Source organism: Aotus nancymaae, unplaced genomic scaffold (assembly GCF_030222135.1).
Source record: "Aotus nancymaae isolate 86718 unplaced genomic scaffold, 86718_ANA_hifiasm-v0.15.2.pri h1tg000057l, whole genome shotgun sequence".
In the NCBI taxonomy this organism is placed as follows: domain Eukaryota; kingdom Metazoa; phylum Chordata; class Mammalia; order Primates; family Aotidae; genus Aotus; species Aotus nancymaae.
In genome coordinates, this window is record NW_026988471.1 from 24,494,554 (window position 1) to 24,513,601 (window position 19,048).

General features: G+C 40.0%; 1 protein-coding gene across 2 annotated transcripts in view; it reads right to left on the bottom strand.

The window, feature by feature from the left end:
• Positions 1 to 446: 446 nt before the first annotated feature.
• The window catches only part of ASXL2 (ASXL transcriptional regulator 2), a 148,476-nt gene continuing 129,874 nt past the window's right edge, over positions 447 to 19,048 (bottom strand). For both annotated transcript variants that reach the window (XM_012453269.3, XM_012453272.3), the window contains 3 exons: positions 17,831 to 17,936; positions 15,347 to 16,064; positions 447 to 11,156 (listed from right to left, as the gene is read on the bottom strand). In XM_012453269.3, the coding sequence (XP_012308692.2) occupies positions 8,697 to 11,156; positions 15,347 to 16,064; positions 17,831 to 17,936 (3,284 nt within the window). In that variant the 3' untranslated portion in view covers positions 447 to 8,696. The remainder of the gene's footprint in view (positions 11,157 to 15,346; positions 16,065 to 17,830; positions 17,937 to 19,048) is intronic.

Consider the following 19,048-nt stretch of genomic DNA (forward strand, 5'->3'; position numbering starts at 1 on the left):
CTAGTTAATTCCTGTATATTGTGTAAGCGTCCAATTTCATTCGTTTGCATGTGAATATCACATTTTCCCAACACCATTTGTTTAAGACTGTCCCTTCCCCATTGACTGATCTTGGCACCTATGTTGAAAATCAGTTGACCATGTATGTGAGCAGTTATTTCTGGGCTATTCTATTCCATTGGTTTATATGTCTGTCTTTATGCCAGGACCACACCTTTGTCATTACTGCAGCTTTGTAGTATGGGTTTCCTTTTCATTCCTGAAAGATACACACTTTGTCTGGCTCATGTTGACTTCTTAAACCCCCCTTGTTTTCTGACAAGATTAGCACTCCCTGTAGTACTCAACTTTAGTTAGGTACAGCTGTGCATGGGGAACTGGCCAACAAGCAGGTAAGCCATTCCACATGGTGTCTGGTTCCCTTGTAACAGAAAAGGCACAATTGCTAGAGTAAAACTGTATGCCTTTATTTATCATAGAATGAGTCAGTAAAATATGGTTTGTCCATGTGCAGAAGAAACATTATACATTCAACTTTGAAGAAGGTAGTTTTTAAACGATCAATGAAAGAAAAGTCTAAAACTGAGAGGAAAAAAGACGATAATGAGGAGCTAAAAGGCAGAGTTCATTTGTCAAAGTGCTAAGGCCTACGTGCACAAAGATTTTAAGTGAACAAGAATTACATAGGGTCACTTCCTCCATTCCGACTTCTCTTGGTGCTGGTGAAGGGTGCGATGCATTCATAGAATTAAGACAGGTTTTTTAAAAAAGGTGAAAGCACTTACAGCTAAGTTTTTTTTTTTTTTATTTCTAGAGTTTCATTTGTCATGTTCTCTAGATCTTTCATGGATTCCAGAAATTTTGTGTATTCTCCAAGAACTTGCTCTCTAATCAGTACTTTATTATTAGAGAATAAATTAAGATGTTTGTCCTAACCTAGAATCTGTCTCCTTATCTAACAAAAGGGTAACCAAATCCAAGACTTTGGAAAAATCTGATTAACTTAAAATGTGTACAAAATGATTATATGTAGGTTAAGCTGGGGTCACTACTGAATAAGTCTCCAAACTACTGAAACTTGCCTAAAAACCTAAAATGAAAAGAACTGCTGACTTAGGGTCAAAGCCCAACTCTAGCATTTCCAAGCTCTAGGTATCTGAAGACATTAGATTCTGTTTTTTAAAAGAATGTAAAATTTTATGTACAATACTTTCCATAGGAAAGACATAAGCTGTGTGTTAAAATAGTTCTAAAGTATCTTCAGATATTTTGGTAACATTTAATGCAATGCTTTCTAATTGGGCGAATTTGAATCTTAAATATTTAAATATTTCAAGAATACCTAACTTAATAAGCGTTGACTCAAGTTGGTCTGATATAGTGTTTAGAAAGCGAAGTTCCATTTCACTTGGTAAGAGTACACAATCCTAAATCCTGATTAGTGGCAAAGCCATCACAGTTCAATAGAAAACTAGTCTTTACCCCAGAGAATGTCTCAAATCAAGCTCCAGGTTACACTTATGGCAATTCAACATTACATTAAGTAAGCCTAAAACCTTAAAAAGAAATCTCTCAAAAATGGAATAAGCTACTTAATTCAAAGTTTACTTAAATCCATTTAAAACCAAATTCCAGGTTATCTTTCTTCTCCCTAAAGCATCCTCTAGGTTTTACAATTAAGAAGAAAATCAGGATTTAAAAAAATTCCCTTTAGGTTCTTTAGGGTTTGAAGCAGTACAAAGACTGAGGTCGAAGTTACTCTTCAGGAAAACCCACTATCTAGCCACACCCCATCTCCAAGTTGATCATTTCTGGCTCTTTTCCTGGTTTCACTTGTTCTTCCTGTCACAAGGTCTCCTTCCAGGGAATCTCTTTTCAGGTTAAGGCAGAAAGTTACATGAAAGTACAGTATACAATCTCCATGAAAAAAAAAAAAACAAAACAAAAAAACAAAAAAAACCCCCTCAAAACCCAATCTATTGTTAGAGGTTACCAAGTATTAGGAAAACCGAGGACATCCATCCTCCTGGTTCCTGGACAGAGTTGAGACTACATTACATAATGGAATATATCAAATTCTTCTTTGAAAAGCGCTAGAGTTCTGCTGAAGCCCTTTTTAATTCAAGTTGTGACTTAAGAGAAAAAAAAAAAAGAAGAAAAAGCCAGTTCTACAACATTAGAAAAGGACACGAAAGTAATTTTGTCCATTATGGAAAAAAACTGGGATGCAACAATTCCAAATGAAGACATACAGTTACTTATCATCTGTAAGATGAAAATCATCTTTTAAGAAAAATTCCCTTTAGCTCCTTTTGGGTTTTAACAGTGACAGGAAAGCTGCATTATTTACCCAGCTGCATTTGAAAGGGTGAGTTTAACAAAACACTAACTTACTGACCTAAATTAGAAGACAGGGATTGCTGTTGGCCTGCTTCTAATTTAGATGTTATAGATTTCTCGAAATTTCTATAAACAACTTTAGCTATTCCAACACTAGTTCTCAAAAAAGGTGCATTTTATTAATAATGGCTACTCATTTCCACACTTTCTTCATCTAGGGACCTTCTTTCCTTTCTTCATGTTTACCACTACTGTGTCCAGTGTCTCAATTAATTTTTCAATATATCTTGGGAAAAAGGTTAGCATTTATTACTCCTTGAGCCCAGAACTTGAAATATGCTGTATGGTCACTACTTTAGGAAAACCTTTCTGCAATTTACATGACTATTTTCGCTTACCTTTGTATAACCAGCACTTTAATAGTGCTTAGCGCACAGTAGGTGCTCTATAAATATTTGAATTAGTAAATAACATGATTTGTACATAAAAAATTAGACTTCTAAAGACCAGTTGAGGTCAGGTAGTCTCAGAAGCAATGAACACAGGCTTCTATGACTCTGTGAAGTAAATAAAGGGTAGCTGGGGGTCCAAGTTGAAGCTGTCTTGTCTTCTGGTATGTTGCTCTTTCTCCCTCAGCTGCAGACCAACTCTACTTGCAGGCACCCAGGTCATCACCTGAATATAAATTTATCTTCCCATGAGGTAGGAGGCCCATCTAAATAATGATAAATATGTACTAGAAATGGGGAGTCAATCTTTGTAAATGGTCATTATGGATTAGTTTGTACACATTTAAATATTTTACCTTCATTCTTACATATGGAAATTATGAAGATGCTGATGTTCCCTGAGACTTAAGTTTCCTTTAGAAATAGCACATTTTCAGCTAAGATCTAGATTGTTGTTCTCTTGGAAGGCTGAATTATCTTCAATGTCTCAGGACAACCCAGATATTTGACATTTCAATATTTAAAAAATAAAAATTGTCTTTTAAAAATCCAATGTAAAGAAAAAAAAAAGCCAATGTATCCTTAACTTCCAAAATACACTTTTTTTCTTTTTTTTTCCCAGTGAAAATAACCACAACTGGGCAATTATGGGAACTAGTGAACTACAATAAAAAGTCAGTCTCATGGGTCATCAAGATACATTCTTAAAAATCTGACCTTAATAATTTTTTTTTCAGGTCATCAATGATTCAATATATTATTCATTTGTTAAAAATTGGGCTATATACCTTTCTTTACAAAGACCATGTAAGCACCATTTTGCTCCTATCATATCCCAAAATCAGGTATTTACTTTGCAGCCACAAATTAGTTCTCGTGGATTAGACAGCAATCTTGGCACGGCATACAATTAACCTCTCCTAACAACTGGCTCAGTTCTTATTTCCATAGCTACCCTTCCTGACACAAGAGAGTTCAAAATTCAAGTGTCACGTGCTGAAATAGAACCCAATCAAGGCACAGGTGGTTCTCTTCACACAATTCTCCTAGCTTTTTAAACTCTCCAGATTGGACAGGCAGGAGGGACGTGACTGGCCATGAAACTCACTTCTGAGAGAACTGGGAAATGGAAAAAAAATTTTTTTTCTATCATCTTCAAGAGATTATTTCTTCCATACTCCCCCTAAGGCCTGGAAGGTGGTGGCAGTAAATGTCTGCTAAGAATTATTAACCACTGTGGAGAAAGGAAAACCTATTTTTTTCCCCTGAGATATTTCCTTACCATTCTTTGATTTAGAAGCAAACAATGGGCACATTAAGAAAGAGGCTGCACCACATTTCTTCACTTCTCCAGTAAGTTAGGTAGTTAGGAGACAAAACAGATTAAGGGAGAAAACATGGAGACAGACAGATAAGGAAAATTTAATCAGTTTTACTTAAATTCTGAAAGAAATACACTACCCTGATTTATCACCAAGTTCCTCATTTTACTCTCGTCCATACAATCTGTGGGAACCATCCCATAGTAGTGTAAGGCAACAACTGAGGCCCTTCCCCACGCCACTCTCAGATGTACGTCAAACCTTAAAATTCACCAAAAATGCCAAGGTTTTTATTTTCACTTTTAATGATCTTTTACTTAATAATAAAATGAAAAATAAGAATATAGGAATACATACAATCTATATACATATATTTATTGCAAATACTTAAAATTCTTATGTAAAATGATTTTCTATATTTGTGAAAAAATATGACTTTTTAAATGGTGTTGACACCAACTTCTCTGTACATACCCTCAATTCCAATGTTAACAATTCCTTTAAAAAGGCAAAAGACACAAAAGTTTAGCATTTACCAAACCAGTCTGTACAAACCTTATAGCCAGAAGGGAAAAAAATAGCTTGTGGTAAATAAGTCAATTTTCTTTTAAAATAAAAAATAAACCCCAAAAGTATTCCCCTTATTGCATTTTTCTGAAATAATCTGAGTGTCTTTAGAGTAACTTCCTTTGAAATAATTTGTGCCTTAACAGTGAGGTCCTACATCAAACATACCATATATGAGAAATTCAAAGTCTTCCACTGTCACTTTTTACATAGATATTAAAATATATATTACTTAAAATATATTACTGGAAAGCTATTTTTAAAATTGATCTTTAATAGTTGTATCAAATGTAAAGCATTAAAAAAAATAAAGTAACCAATAATCTACGAAGCTATTGCTTCAACTTTAGGAAATGTTTTACCTACTGTTCTTTCAATAGGTTTGTAGGTATTGAAACATGGTAGAAAAGGTCCCTGCCTATCATCATGTTTCTCAGAGTCTCTTTGGACTACTCTATAAATTGAGCTGAAACTACCCTTGGCCAAGTTACTTACTTAGCACACTGTTGGAATGAGATGGGGAGACTTTTCACTCCTTGCTATGATGTGAAACCTCTAGGTCAAAGAGAAAACACTCTGGCACTGCTCATTGATTGACAGTGAGTTCTACAAATAGCAGTGTAATGACGAGAAAAGCCTCCGACCTCCCACCCTCTTACAGCAAATCACTTCACCAGAGAGTTAGTTATGGCTCTCTAAGATGGAGAAAGGCAATAATAATCAACAGAATGTTAACTGTCAGGTCATTAATATGTATGACTTTGCACCTTCACCTGGAAGGCAATGAGGTCTTCCTTTGGCTATTTAAATCTGAGATAAGATCTAAAACACGTACATCTGTATGCCTTCACAGCCCAATAGGTATGCTCTCTCCACCCCAAGAAAAGTTTCCCATTTGCCAGCTCTTAGAAATGTTACATGAAATACCACAGATAGCTTCAGTATCTTGAGCACAGGGGTTAAGGAACAGAAGCAGGACAAACAACTCCAGGTTATTTGGCTTTACTTTCTGTTTAATAGGATGGAAAATTCTAATCAATCAAAATTATTTAAGATTCAGGGAGACTTCTTTACTAGACAACTTAGAATCTTTATAAACAAGACTGAGGCTACATTAATAATGCTATCTCCTGAGGTGACCTGCAGTGGAGGGTATCTGAAGGCTGGAGAAGGGTACACGGAAGGCGTATGCATCAGGCATAATGCCTGACTAGTCACTGGAAATAATGCCAGGTCATACCCTAAGAATAAGCTCAGCATTTATTAAAACTTTTCAGATTGAGCTGAAAGGTAAAACAATTCAAAAACTAAGGTAAAGATTACTTTAAAGGTGCTGTTAGAGTACCATACTAATAATTTAAAGGTTTTCTTGTTTCTACTGCTTCATTTTCTAAAAGGTCAGATTTTAAGGTTTTTTTCTGTTCAGCTTGTAAGATGAATGGCTTTCCACTTGAAACCTCTGTGTTGAAACAAACTGATAAATTGGTATTCAATTTTACTACTCATCTAAGAGAAGAATTTAACTGTTCTCTCATCTGGTCAAGATTGAGGCAGTGTATGTAGTTGGCAATTTCTGTTTTAGGAGTATTCCTAAATGCAAATATTTAGCTGAGTATTATTTGTTAAGATAATCCGAACAGCAACGTTTAGGACCTAATAGCCTGGGTCAAGAAGAAGAGGCACAATATGGTTTGCTCTCTAAATGAACTTAAAAATCCCTGATATCTTTCCTCCTTTCCTGGTTATAGTCTGCTCATCCTCAAGTTAAGGGAACCACAGAGAAAAACCTTTCCGATAGGAAAGGAGTAAAGCAGAAAAATCACTTTCATCAATCCAAATTGGTAACTGACATTTAGCATGCAGTCAATTCTGAAACTCTCAACCTCTTCCAGCATGCAGACCAGCCCTCAGCCCTGGGACTATGGTGGAGTGAAGGGGTGGGTGGGGCAGGGAGAGTTCTACTCAGCAACAGCTCTCTTTAAACTCTTCTTGGATTGCCTAAGGTATTGAACGTTTGGGAGCACCATGATTTCTGTTTCCTACTGGTTCTTGGCTTGAAAATATACTCCTTATCCCCGATCCTTGCAGTCTTCTTATCTCTTAGCTGTGTGTGTGGTGGAAGAAAGGGGGAAAGATGGAAGAACATACTGTCCTGACTGAAGCTGGAAGACAGATACTAATCCTATACTGGCTTTGGGCCACAAAGAAGCCAGAAGTGAAAAGTGAAAAACAGTGAATTTCTTATGGGGCAGAGTAAGGACTGTGGGAAAGCATTAAAGAGTGTGTGATGTTGGGGTGGGGTGAGCAGGGGTGGGTAGTAGAAACAGAGATTATTGCCTATTTTCTCCTAATCTGGAATGTGACTTAACAAGTTTAAACTGTTTTGCATTTTGTAAATATCACATCCTGAATATGAATGACAAATACAACTGTACTATGTTGCACTAACATTTGTACTTTACACATTCCAAATTAGGAGACTTCAAATCAACATGCAAATGATGCAAATTGACACTCGCCCATTTAATACAAAATTCTGGTAAACTGCAGGTTTATTTTACTGTTCCTTAACCATGATCTAAATATTATGTACTCAGAAATTCTTCAGTCACTAGAGAAGGATTGAAAAAAAAAAAAAAAAGGAAACAAGAAGGAAAAAGAAACAAAAACAAATAAAAAAAAAAACTCTGGGGCAAAAAAATTTTTGTTCCTTTCCAGATGTTCCCTTAGCCATTCACTAAGGCCCCTTTCCATTAGAAATTTCCAGTGCTCAGACAGCAGTAATCCAAACAGGGGACATATTTTCTAAAACAGGATAAGTGTCTTGTACTGTGTATGCATGTGCACATACACGTATGTGTAAAATAAGATATAAGATTATGTCATCATGTTCAGATGCCTGGGAGGTCTAACAGGTTGAACAGAATGAACAAATGTGGCATTGGTGAGCTTTTCTACTTGTAACAGCTAACTATAGAGCACTAGGTTCATAGGTTGGGAGAGAAGAGGAAAAGAGAGGCTACCTCGTTCTAGTGTCAAAATTGTTTTCCAAAGTTCTTTACATTCAATTTAACAGTTTCTGCGGTTTCACTCCCCTTGCTCAACAAGATGTAGGTCAAATCACCTAATCACTAACACTTCCCTGTTCACTTTATATTAGTATTTAAAAACAGTTATACTACAAATGAGTAAGTGCAGGGACAGGATGTTTTTGCTGGAATTGTTGCACTGCACAGCCTATAACAATACAAGGGGTCCCAGAGAGGTACTCCCTTCACAGACTACATTCACTGTCTCAGGGCAGGGGGTGCAATTAGGGAGCAGCAGGGATCCACAAATTCCAAGCAGAGTGCTTGGCAACAGTACTAGTCCATGGACGTCAAGAACCAAGTCAGGGCTTTGAGAGTCTGAAACACTACCTGTGAAATGAATACCTTGCCAAAAATTTCAACTTAAGAAGACTCCACCTAAGGTAAAGGGACTGAGTAAGCCCTGAATCCAAGTCCTGCAAAGGCTGAATAATCTAAGAATAACCTGTGGCCAGACTGTCCAGACACAATCAGTGTGAATGGTCATTCCTTCACTTTCCTTTTCCTAGCTTCCTAGGAAATGTCAGAAGGGAGACAGCTTCCTTTCACCATGCTGGCATTAAACTTTTCTCAGAGTCACAAGTAGTAGAACATAAATCTGAATTCAAAGTAATACATTATTACCTAAACACTTGGAAAATAATGTTAAACAAAATGTGACATATTTACATGATTTTGTAAGTGCAAACTTGTCACAAATTCACAAAGTCTTGCTTGACTCAGACTTACTATACAAGGTGCTCTTCCTCTATAATGTACTTTGTATTCCTGATTAAGTAACATTTGTCTCTAAAGACAACTGAAACCTACTTGTTTATTTCTGTGATTCCAAAAGGACGCAAAAAAAACCAAACCAAAAAAAAAACAAAAACCCAACTGGTCAACCCTTCCCTTCCCCCTCCTTTACAGTGTGTCTCTTTCTAGTCTCCTTACCGAACGACAAGGCAGGAGACGCACAGTTTGGAGGGGCCAATGCAATCATCATGGCAGAAAGCTCCACACCCTTTGCACATGATCATGGCTTTCAAGCGGCAGTAACATTTCGAAGGCGTGCCCTCTATGCTGTTCTCTTCAGGGAAGGCCTGAACAGGAATGGTCTGGCCATGGCTGCTGGGATTCATAGCTTGGCTAGCAGGGATGGTAGTGACAGTCACTGAAAATGACATGACATCACCTACATTGCTAGATACCTGGCTACCTGGTACAGCAGAGTTATGGTCCATGTCAGATGAGGTGGAGACATTGATCATGCCTCTGTAGCTTGGCCCTATCTGGGTGGGGCTTCCATACAACTTTGGGGTTTGCAGGGGTGGGAGGAGTAGAGGCTGGTGGGTGGGGCTGTCTGCAGGCAGAGGAAGAACAGTAGAATTGAAAAGCTCCGGGCTGCTACACATTGTCTTACTTCTTACTGCACGAGCCATCTGCTTCTGTGCTGCCTGAATTAAATCTCTGGCTAGGGTCTTTTCATCAAATATTTGACCTCTAGTGAACAGGTAATTCTCCTTACTTAAAGTGGTTTGCTCATTCACTGGCATCTCAGCCTTCACATTCTTGCTAGCTAAGCAATCACTGGTAGATAGCGTTTCCCTGCTGTGGGGTGCTGAACTTGGGTCACCTTTGCCAGTACTCTGGGAAACCTGGGGCTCCTCTTTCCCCATGACAGATTCCTGCTCGTCACCAGTACTTTCCTCCTCAGTGTCATCTTCTTTGCTGCTGCTACTCTCTCCTGTTGCATTTTTACAGTCTGTATATCCCATTTTCAAGGCTTCAGTGGGGCTGCTTAGACAAAAACGGTCTTCAGGGTTTACAGAATGGGTCCTCCTAAAGCTCTCTGAGCCCCGGCCATAGGTAGAAATATTCAGTAAGTAGTGCCCTGCCATTGCAGGTTTGGATGTCCTTCTGCCAGCAAAACCCAGCATGAACCTCTGGCTTGTGGAGATGTCTTCCAGCTGGAAACCTGAGTGAGCAAAGTTGAACTGCGAGGGTGGCACAACTGAGAGAAGATTCTGCCTCCGAACCCTCTGAATGAGAGTCTGAAGGATCTGATCTTGGGTTGCTTTACTTAGTCCTTCTTGGTACTGGTGTGTGTCAATGCTAGAGTCCCTCAGCTCCTTAGCTGAAAAGAGCTGAAGGGGTCTTGGAACCTGGGGGAGCTGCTTACTTTGCAAAGTTTTGCCCAGCTGCTGCTGCTGCTGCTGTGTAGCTGGATGGGACTGTCTCTCATTAACTTCCTCTCTGGTGCTATTTTCTGTTGTGTTGGTACCTATGAGTGCTCCAATCCCCCTTTCCTCTTTCATAGTCAGTGGAACCGTTTTCATTTCAACTTTGGTGAGAGGTTTAGGCAGAATTTGCTCCATGGGAACATCTTTGCCTTGAAGCAGCTGAGTCACTAAAGGATTATTAGCAGGGATACTAGAGGTTGGTCTTAAAGTGGGTCCATTCATGTTTAAAGAAGTTCCTGGGGTTTTAAGGCTAGAGGCTGCTGGCAAAGTGCTCGAGGGTGGAGTTGATCCAGCAGGTCCTGTGGTTGCACTGACCTGGGGTACAGGAAGCTTTTCTAAAGTGGCTGTGGTCAACAAAGATGTTAAAGGGGAGGGAGTTACAGCCACTGGCACACTAGCATCTGCCTTTGATGAAGCTGAAAGGTTAGGTATATTCTTACTGGGACCTGCTTTGAGCTCAACTATGCCATCAGCTGCAAAATGAACAGGTGAAGCACCTGAGATTAGAGCAAGACCTGCTGGAGGAGAAGGTGCTTTCTCCTGTCTGCAACTACTGGGCCCCTGTGGATGGCTGAGAGAGGCCACTGTGGCTGTTGCCCTGGTGGGGTTCAGTTTTTCATTATCCAATTTCTCTATGTGGGCTGGTGATGGGACACTTGTGCATGCTCCACTGACGGCAGGTGTTGGAGGCCCTGGGGGGGTTTGCTGTAGTTGTGCTCCAGAGACACTATGAGGCTGTGCCTGGCCTGGGGTGGTCTTGGTCTCAGACTGGGGCTGAGTCTCTGGACCACAGGGTAAAAGCTCTCTCGTACCTCCCCTGCTTCCAGTTCCTGCCAGTTCCAGTGTGGGGCCCTTTCCAGTTTCACTGACTCTGTCTGAGGCTGGACTGCCTCCTCTAGCAGTCTGCCCTTCACCACCCTCTCCTGGACCTTGTCCACCCCCTGGGCCAGGTCCTGGAATGGTCCCTCTAACTGAGGCGGCTGCAGCAGCTGCGGCGGCGGCTGCAGCTGCTGCCCTCTGTGCTTTGACCAGTTGGGCTTTTGCTTTGATGTCTGCAAGAGTTCTGGCTCCTGTTCTGTTAGGACTAGTGATGGAGACTGGAAAACGAGCCCTGGGAGAGACCTGCGATGGATGAAACGGCATTGGGGAGATTCTGGAGACCGGGATCTGAAAAAAGTAGAGGGGAAAAAACAACAGAGCTTAGTTTTCATTTATAAGAATAACAAAACTGCATTAGCCCTCATATTTTAAAAACAGATGAACACTACAGTACCTGTGACAAACATAGGAGGTCTATGGCTGAGAGGTCAAACCTTGGAGACAGCAACACCAGTTTGTCTCTAGGGTCCTTACATCCACTTTTTCTATTGGTGCCAAAGATGACTGCTTCTGCTCTCACCCCAAATCCCCATGCCTGTTTCCCACCTCAACTTTCTCATAATGTTACTATTACAAGTGCTCATTATGATAGAAAGCTTCCTATGGTCTTTGCATTTTTAAAAAGTGTGTCTATGTTTGAGAAAGAAGAGAAAAGCAAGCCAGCCACCCATAACACTTCTTAGCTTTTTTCTTTTACTTCTTAGCTTTACTACCAAGGTCCAGGGGAAAATACTTGCTCTTCTCTGTTCTACACATACACACACATGCACACAGAGGTGGGCTGGATTATCTCAATTTACACAGGCTTCTAGATAGCACTGGAAGGAAGACAATGTGTGATCTACAGGAGCCCTCACAATGCCCACACACACAAGGGAGTATGTACATAATGTTTACCAGCCATTCTCATCTCTGGCTGGTATTATATTTACTAGAGCAACCTTTTAAAAATATATATGCTCTGGGTCCTATCCCAAAATGTACAAATTAGAACCCCCAGGACCTTAGGAATTTTTTTTTCCTTTTTTAGCCAGGGTCTTGCTCTGTCACCCAGGCAGGAGTGCAGTGGTGTGATCTTGGCTCACTGCAACCTCTGCCTCCTGGGTTCAAGTGATTCTTGTGCCTCTGCAACCCGAGTAGCTGGGAATACAGGTGTGTGACAGAACCTCTTGCTAATTTTTGTATTTTTAGTAGAGATGGGGTTTCGCCATGTTGGCCAGGCTAGTCTGGAACTCCTGACCTTATGTGATCCACCTGCCTTGGCCTCCCAAAGTGCTGGAATTACAGGCATGAGCCATTGCACCCAGCCTGAAAAAGCCTGGCTAACATGGCGAAACCCCGTCTCTACTGAAAATACAAAAATTAGCTGGGCGTGGTGACAGGCGCCTCTGATCCCAGCTACTTGAGAGACAGGCAGGAGAATCGCCTGAACCCAGAAGGTGGAGGTTGCAGTGGGCCGAGACTGTGCCATTACACTCCAGCCTGGGCAACAGATGGAGACTGCAGCTCAAAAAAAAAATGTGTTTCTAAAAAGCCACTGTGAGATTCTGATGTCTGTCATGTTTGAAACCACTGATTTTCTTTTTCTTCTTCTTCTTTTTTTTTTTTTTTAAAGACAGAGTCTTACTCTTGTCGCCCAGGCTGGATTACAGTGGCACAATCTCAGCTCACTGCAATCTCCACCCTCCCGGGTTCAAGCAAATTCTCCTGCCTCAGTCTCTCGAGTGGCTGGAATTACAGGCATCTGTCACCACTCTCAGCTTTTTAAAAAAATTTTTAATTTTTAGTAGAGAGGCAGGGTTTCACCATGTTAGCCAGGATGGTCTCAAACTCCTGACTTCAAGTGATCGACCCATCTCAGCCTCCCAAAGTGTTGGGATTACAGGCATGACCCACCACACCTAGCCGAAACCATGATTTTCATACCATAAAATCATCAGTCTGAAACAAATCTGCCTCCTGTCCTGAATAATACTTTGATTATGCATCAAAATGTGGACCCTTCTAGTAACTGGTTGAATTTAAAAGAGCAAATAACTTGTTAAGATGTTCTAAAGCATTTAATTTAAAAAAATTAACCCACTAAACTCTAAGAAAATGCATGCCATTTTTCTTAATGTTCTTAAGAATAATACAGTCACTAAACATGTTTAATGATTTGCAATACTCATTTCTCTAAAGATCGGTAAGTCCTGAAAATTGATTCTCTAATTCAGAAGTGAGAGCCATGGGACTTCATTAACAGGCATCACAAAGTATCTATTTTCCATCAGGAAATGGACTTCATCTCTCTAAGAGATACATCTATTTTACATCCAATTCTAATAAGCCTAGATGGTATATTTACTCAGCACATAGTATTTTAGAGGCTGTCCACAGTAAGAAAGAATCAGTTACTGTCCTTTATTTATATCATATGAAAGAAACTACAGGGGAAAAAATGGGAAAAAAATAGATAAAACTAAAGAAGTAAATACAAGAAAGGTGTTTAGGAGAATTTATTTAGGGACAAACAACTTTATAAAAGAATACTCTTGAGAGTAACACTATACCTAGCATAATACACGATATCTATCATCATGACACAATCATTAATAACATGTTGAAATCGAGTAAGAACAACCATTAAAAGTGGTTAAAATTAAAGGTTTCAATAACTAAAAATAAGTTTCAGTTACTTATGTAAATAGCCCTATTACCCGATTATGCAGAATAAATCATACTTCTTTTTAAGTGCAAAACCACTCAAAGTTGTCCAGGCACAATTTAATTTACCGAGAAGCTTTACCCTGGGAGAGCAGAGAGATTCAATCCTTTTCAAGTGTATAGTCATCCCTTGGTATCCATGGGGGATTGGTTCCAGGACCCCGGAGGATATCCAAATCTGAAGATGCTTAAGTTCTTTATACAAAATGACATAGTATTTGCAGATAACCTACACATATCCTCCCATATACTTTAAGTCATCTCTAGATTACTTATAATACCTAACACAATGTAAATGCTATATAAATTGTTATACTGTATTTTTACATTTGTATTTAATTTTCTTTTCTAAATATTTTCGACAGGCGGTTGGTTGAAAATACTGTACTAACCTTGAGGATGCGGAACTTGATGATACAGAGGGCTTACTGTATATGGAATGTAAAACATATAATGTGCATGTATGTGTATACAATCTTTTTTTTCTGAGACAGAGTCTTGCTCTGTCGCCCAGGCTGGAGTGCAGTGGCGTGATCTCAGCTCACCGCAACCTCTGCCTCCCGGGTTCAAGCATTTCTCCTGCTTCGGCCTCCGGAGTAGCTGGCAAACAGGCACGCACCACTATGCCCAGCTAATTTTTGTATTTTTAGTAGAGATGGGATTTCACCATGTTGGTCAGGCTGGACTCGAACTCCTGACCTCGTGATCTACCCGCCTCCGCCTCCCAAAGTGCTCGGATTACAGGCGTGAGCCACTGTGCCCGGCCATATAATTTTTATATACATGTGTGTAACTAAGTTATAACATTTATACCACATTGTAAATTTTGTTTTCTACTTAAATTTTGTTTAAAAGGTTTTGTTCCATTATAAATTACATTAAGCTCTGTCTAAGAAAGCAGTATTTGAGATAAGGACTAAGCAAAGAGGTTCTGGAGAAGTCTTTTTGGAGGGAAATGAGAAAGGAGAAAAAAGAATGGAAAAAATAAAATTATATTAATTTGGTCACAGTGAATTAAAGTTTCTGTGTAGTCTCTCTGGACTAGCAGAAAGCAGACAAAATATAATGTAACCCAGCCTGTTTACAGGTAAAGAAATAGAAATGATGGGTCTTGGCAACATTTATAGCAAAACCTAAACAGTTACTCAGCTCTCAGGTCTGGAGATAAGCTGTGAATGACATTTATTAAAGAAAAGTTTCTAATATCTTTATAAGAAAGAACAGTAAAAGTGACTGTACAAAAATCAGAATCTCTGGCAATAAATGACAGTGTATGTTAATGATTAAAAAAAAAAACAACCCATAGATTCTTTTTTTTTTTTTTTTTGAGATGGAGCTTGCTCTGTCACCAGTAATCCCAGCACTAAGAATCTAGGAAGTCCTGTAGAGACAGTTAAGAATCTAAGAGGTCCTGTGGAGAAGTTCTATAAAGGCTGAGAATTATAACTGAGTTTTTGGAAGTCCGTTTAAATTCTACTTGGTCTAAATCTACAATTCTGAGACCAGGTGCCTCTGAGCTTGAGGGGGTGGTTTACATTAGATGCCCGGGTACCTTCCTTATTCAAACATCAGGAAAGACCTATTATGTAGGACTGAGGTTCTGAATGTCTGTTTATCATTTTATTTGTGTAAGACCATAGTTACATGCTTATCAAATACATCCAACTGCTTCTGCATTAAGAACTACCACACATTACTTGAAATTTAGTAGGTATGACCAAAAACAGAGGGTTCAGATCATCTCTCCTTTTCAATTCTTCCCACTCTCTTACCTTGAGAGGTGGTACTTTTCGCACCTGGACCCTGTCCCCTCTGTTGAGAAAGGGCTGTGGTGAGACCTGAAATGGCTGCTGGTGCTGGCGATTTTCAGTGACACGTGGCCTCTTCTCCCAGCTCACACGGACCTCTTCTTGGGTGAGGGAAGACTTCCTCTTGAGGCTTTCTGGGCTCTGATCAACAAGAGTTGCTAGAGGTTCTTTCATAGTAGTCTCCTGTGGACCTGCTTCTGCTATGGGCTTCATTACTGGTTTTTCTACCCCAGGACTCTTGGGTTTGCTTGGTGATGTAACTAAAGATTCTTGGCTTTCACTTCTGTTATAATTAGAAGCTGTGGTGAGATGATTCTTCTCAGATTCCTGTTCAGCAGAGGCGACTGGCTTCTGCTCCAAGAGATCCTCATCCTTTGGGCACTTGATAGAAAGAACGCTGCTAAGCTCATGTGTATTGAGAGCTGAGGAACGTAGGGGCTCTGTGGATGTGGAGAAGTTTGGCTGCACTTCATCTTGGCTTTCACACTCTTCTTTTTTGCCTGGTGATGACATATGCAATGCTTCTTCTTTACACTCTGACTGGGGGACTACTGGAACTATCCTGACAAGAGAGGCCTCTGATACAGGCATGGATGTTGGTTGTTCAACTGGGGTTTTCTTTACTTTGGGATCGCTGGAAGAAGCTGTCAATTTCTTAGAATCTTCAAGGCTCAGGCCAGAACTAAAAAGGGGAAAAAAAAGATATTCTAGTTGAAATGTAGAAAAATCAGCTTATAGAACTTTTTTGAGATAGGGTCTTGCTTCATTGTCCAGGATGGAGTGCAATGGCATAATCTTGGCTCACTGCAACCTCTGCCTCCTGGGTTTAAGTGATTCTCCCACATGAGCCTGGGTCTACAGGTACACACCACTACACCCAGCTCAGTTTTTGGTATTTTTTTTGTAGAGATGGGGTTTTGCCAGGTTGCCCAAGTTGGTCTCAAATTGCTGGGCTCAAGTGATCCATCCACCTTGGCCTCCCAAAGCATTGGGATTACAGGTGTGAGTCACTGCGTCTGGCCACAACTTATGGAACTCTTTTTTTTTTTTTTTTGAGCCGGAGTCTCGCTCTGTCACCAAGGTGAAGTGCAGTGGCGGGATCTCTGCTCACTGCAACCTTTGCCTCCCAGGTTCAAGCGATTCTTCTGCCTCAGCCTCCAGAGTAGCTGGGACTACAGGTGCAAGCCACCACACCCAGCTAATTTTTGTATTTTTAGTAGAGATGGGATTTCACCATGTTGGCCAGGATGGTCTTGATCTCTTGACCTCGTGATCCACCCACCTTGGCCTCCCAAAGTGCTAAGATTACAGGCATGAGCCAAGGCGCCAGGCTGCTTATGGAATTCTTAACCTCAATAGGAATCTTTCCTAAATGACTGTGAAGCAGATGGATAAACACTAGTTGGAGACAAGGAAAAGGAGCGCTTAGTTCTCAAGCTGTGGTTATGGGTCTCCTTAAGGGCTACCACTGGTGTCCAGAAGGAAGGAAGGGAGACTAACAAGTAGGAGTCTAGGTGTTCAATCCTATTTCAAACAAAACATTTCCATTACTATCTATTTAAATGTCCCATTACAATTTCATTGTTGGACCTTTTGCTGGGGAAAAAAACTGATTTAGGCTACAGCCCCTTTTAAACAGAATTATCTCTTGATTCAGCTATGTACATCTCCCAGTGTGCCTTTTAAAGAGGAGAGGCTGTTTAATTACAGGTTAGTTCTAATAGTCCACATTACAGAATTCCTAAGATTCCTTAGTGATTCTGGATAGCTACATTTTGGGATAATTAGCTACTATAAAGAGTGGACAGAACCTCAGTATTCTGGCCGGGTGCAGTGGCCTGTGTCTGTAATCCCAGTACTTTGGGGGCCAAGGAGGGCAGATAACCTAAGGTCAGGAGTTCTAGACCAGCCTGGCTAACATGGTGAAACCCATCTCTACTAAAAATACAAAATCTGCCAGGCATGGTGGTGCACGCCTATAATCCCAGCTACTTGGGAGGCTGAGGCAGGAGAATTGCTTGAATCTGGGAGGCGGAGGTTACAGTGAGCCTAAGATTGTGCTATTGCACTCCAGCCTGGGCAACAAGAGGGAAACTCTGTCTCAAAAAAACAGGAACTTCAGTATTCTTCTGTCTTATAAAGTAACCAGAAGAAAAGCCAATCTTTTCAAAGAACGGAACTCTTAATTCAAGATTTTTTTTTAAATTTATTTTTATAGAAACCATCTCACCTACAATGACAGTTACAAGGTTAAAGGATTATGAGTAATCTAATTCTGTGAACCTGTGATTTATAATAAGAAAAAAACTTCCTAAAGAAGAATCGGTGAGACAAAAAAACCAGAAGGAAACTAGGGCCTAGATTTTCTGTTAAGGTAATGAGATAAAGCACTACATGACATATATGCAAGAATTAACATTTGGTTTATAGAACCTGTCCTAATATTACCTCTGCCCATAGTAGCTTTCAAAGAATTGTTCTTTCCATGGCTCCACTTTTTTCTCCTTCTCAATCTCTTGCCGAATTCTCACCTGCATCTCAGGTGTAAACTCACCTGTAATGTACCCAAAAAAGGATATTCAATAGAAAATGCTATTTGCAACACACATGTAACTCTTTATAAATCATGGAAGACTCATGCAGGAATCAGAATACTATCATGTGAAAGTAACCAAAACTTCCCAAACCTCCTCACTGTAAAGGAGGACCTAAATGCCACTAGGTGAAATTAAAATGTTTGCACACCATTCCATGTAGCTTTCAGTACTCAGCTGAGGCTGACAGAGCCTTTTCCCTGGGCTTCCCTGTGGTAACTTCCTCACGCTCCAAACATCACATTCCACACAGATTTATTTTATTTCTTACTTTGAACTTCCAATTTATTTTCCACTAAAAAAAAATAAAAAAGTGATGTGCTTTCAATAAACTATGCCACTGGACATTTTTACTATTTTAAAGTTCAGTTTCTCCAAGGCAACTTAATTTTAGGCCTTCTACCTCTCTAACTGCATAAAGAAAAGCTGTGGCCCGACTTAAAAGCATTTGAGATTCCCATAAAAAGGTAGGGAGTTATTCTGGAGTTGTCAGTTTTCTAATTGTTCCAGAAACTGTACCAGGCTAATGCTCTAGCAAGAAGGTACTCAACATGCGAAAGACCCAGCTGCTCTGAATATGCCATTTATTTGCATATACTACCAACCACCTCAATCCTTCCCACTCCATCAGCAGAGAACAGTGAATGTGCTTGGTAGGCCATCTTCAAACTTGTGGCTCAGAGAGGCTGCTCCCTTCTATACTCTAATACCCAGGACATCAAGGAATAAGAGGTAGAAATGGCAGAATTTGAAGTTTAAGACCTCCTGGGGGTGAGAAGAAGGAAAGGAAAAGTATTATTAGAGGACTGTGAACATCACAGTCGTGGGCAAAGGACTGGGAAAAGAGGGATTTAGCTGTCAGAATCCAACCCAGAACTTCTGATGTGAGTCTACTGTGTACCCGAAAATGAGGGATAAAATGTATTGAACTCTGTTCACATACATACAGTGTTCCAAGTTTTTGTTGCTCATAAAATATGATCACATGACTATAGGCACAGCAGTCACTGCTTGCATGTTAAAAAAAAAAAGGAACTGATAATAATTGTAGTATCACTGCTGACAGTACCTA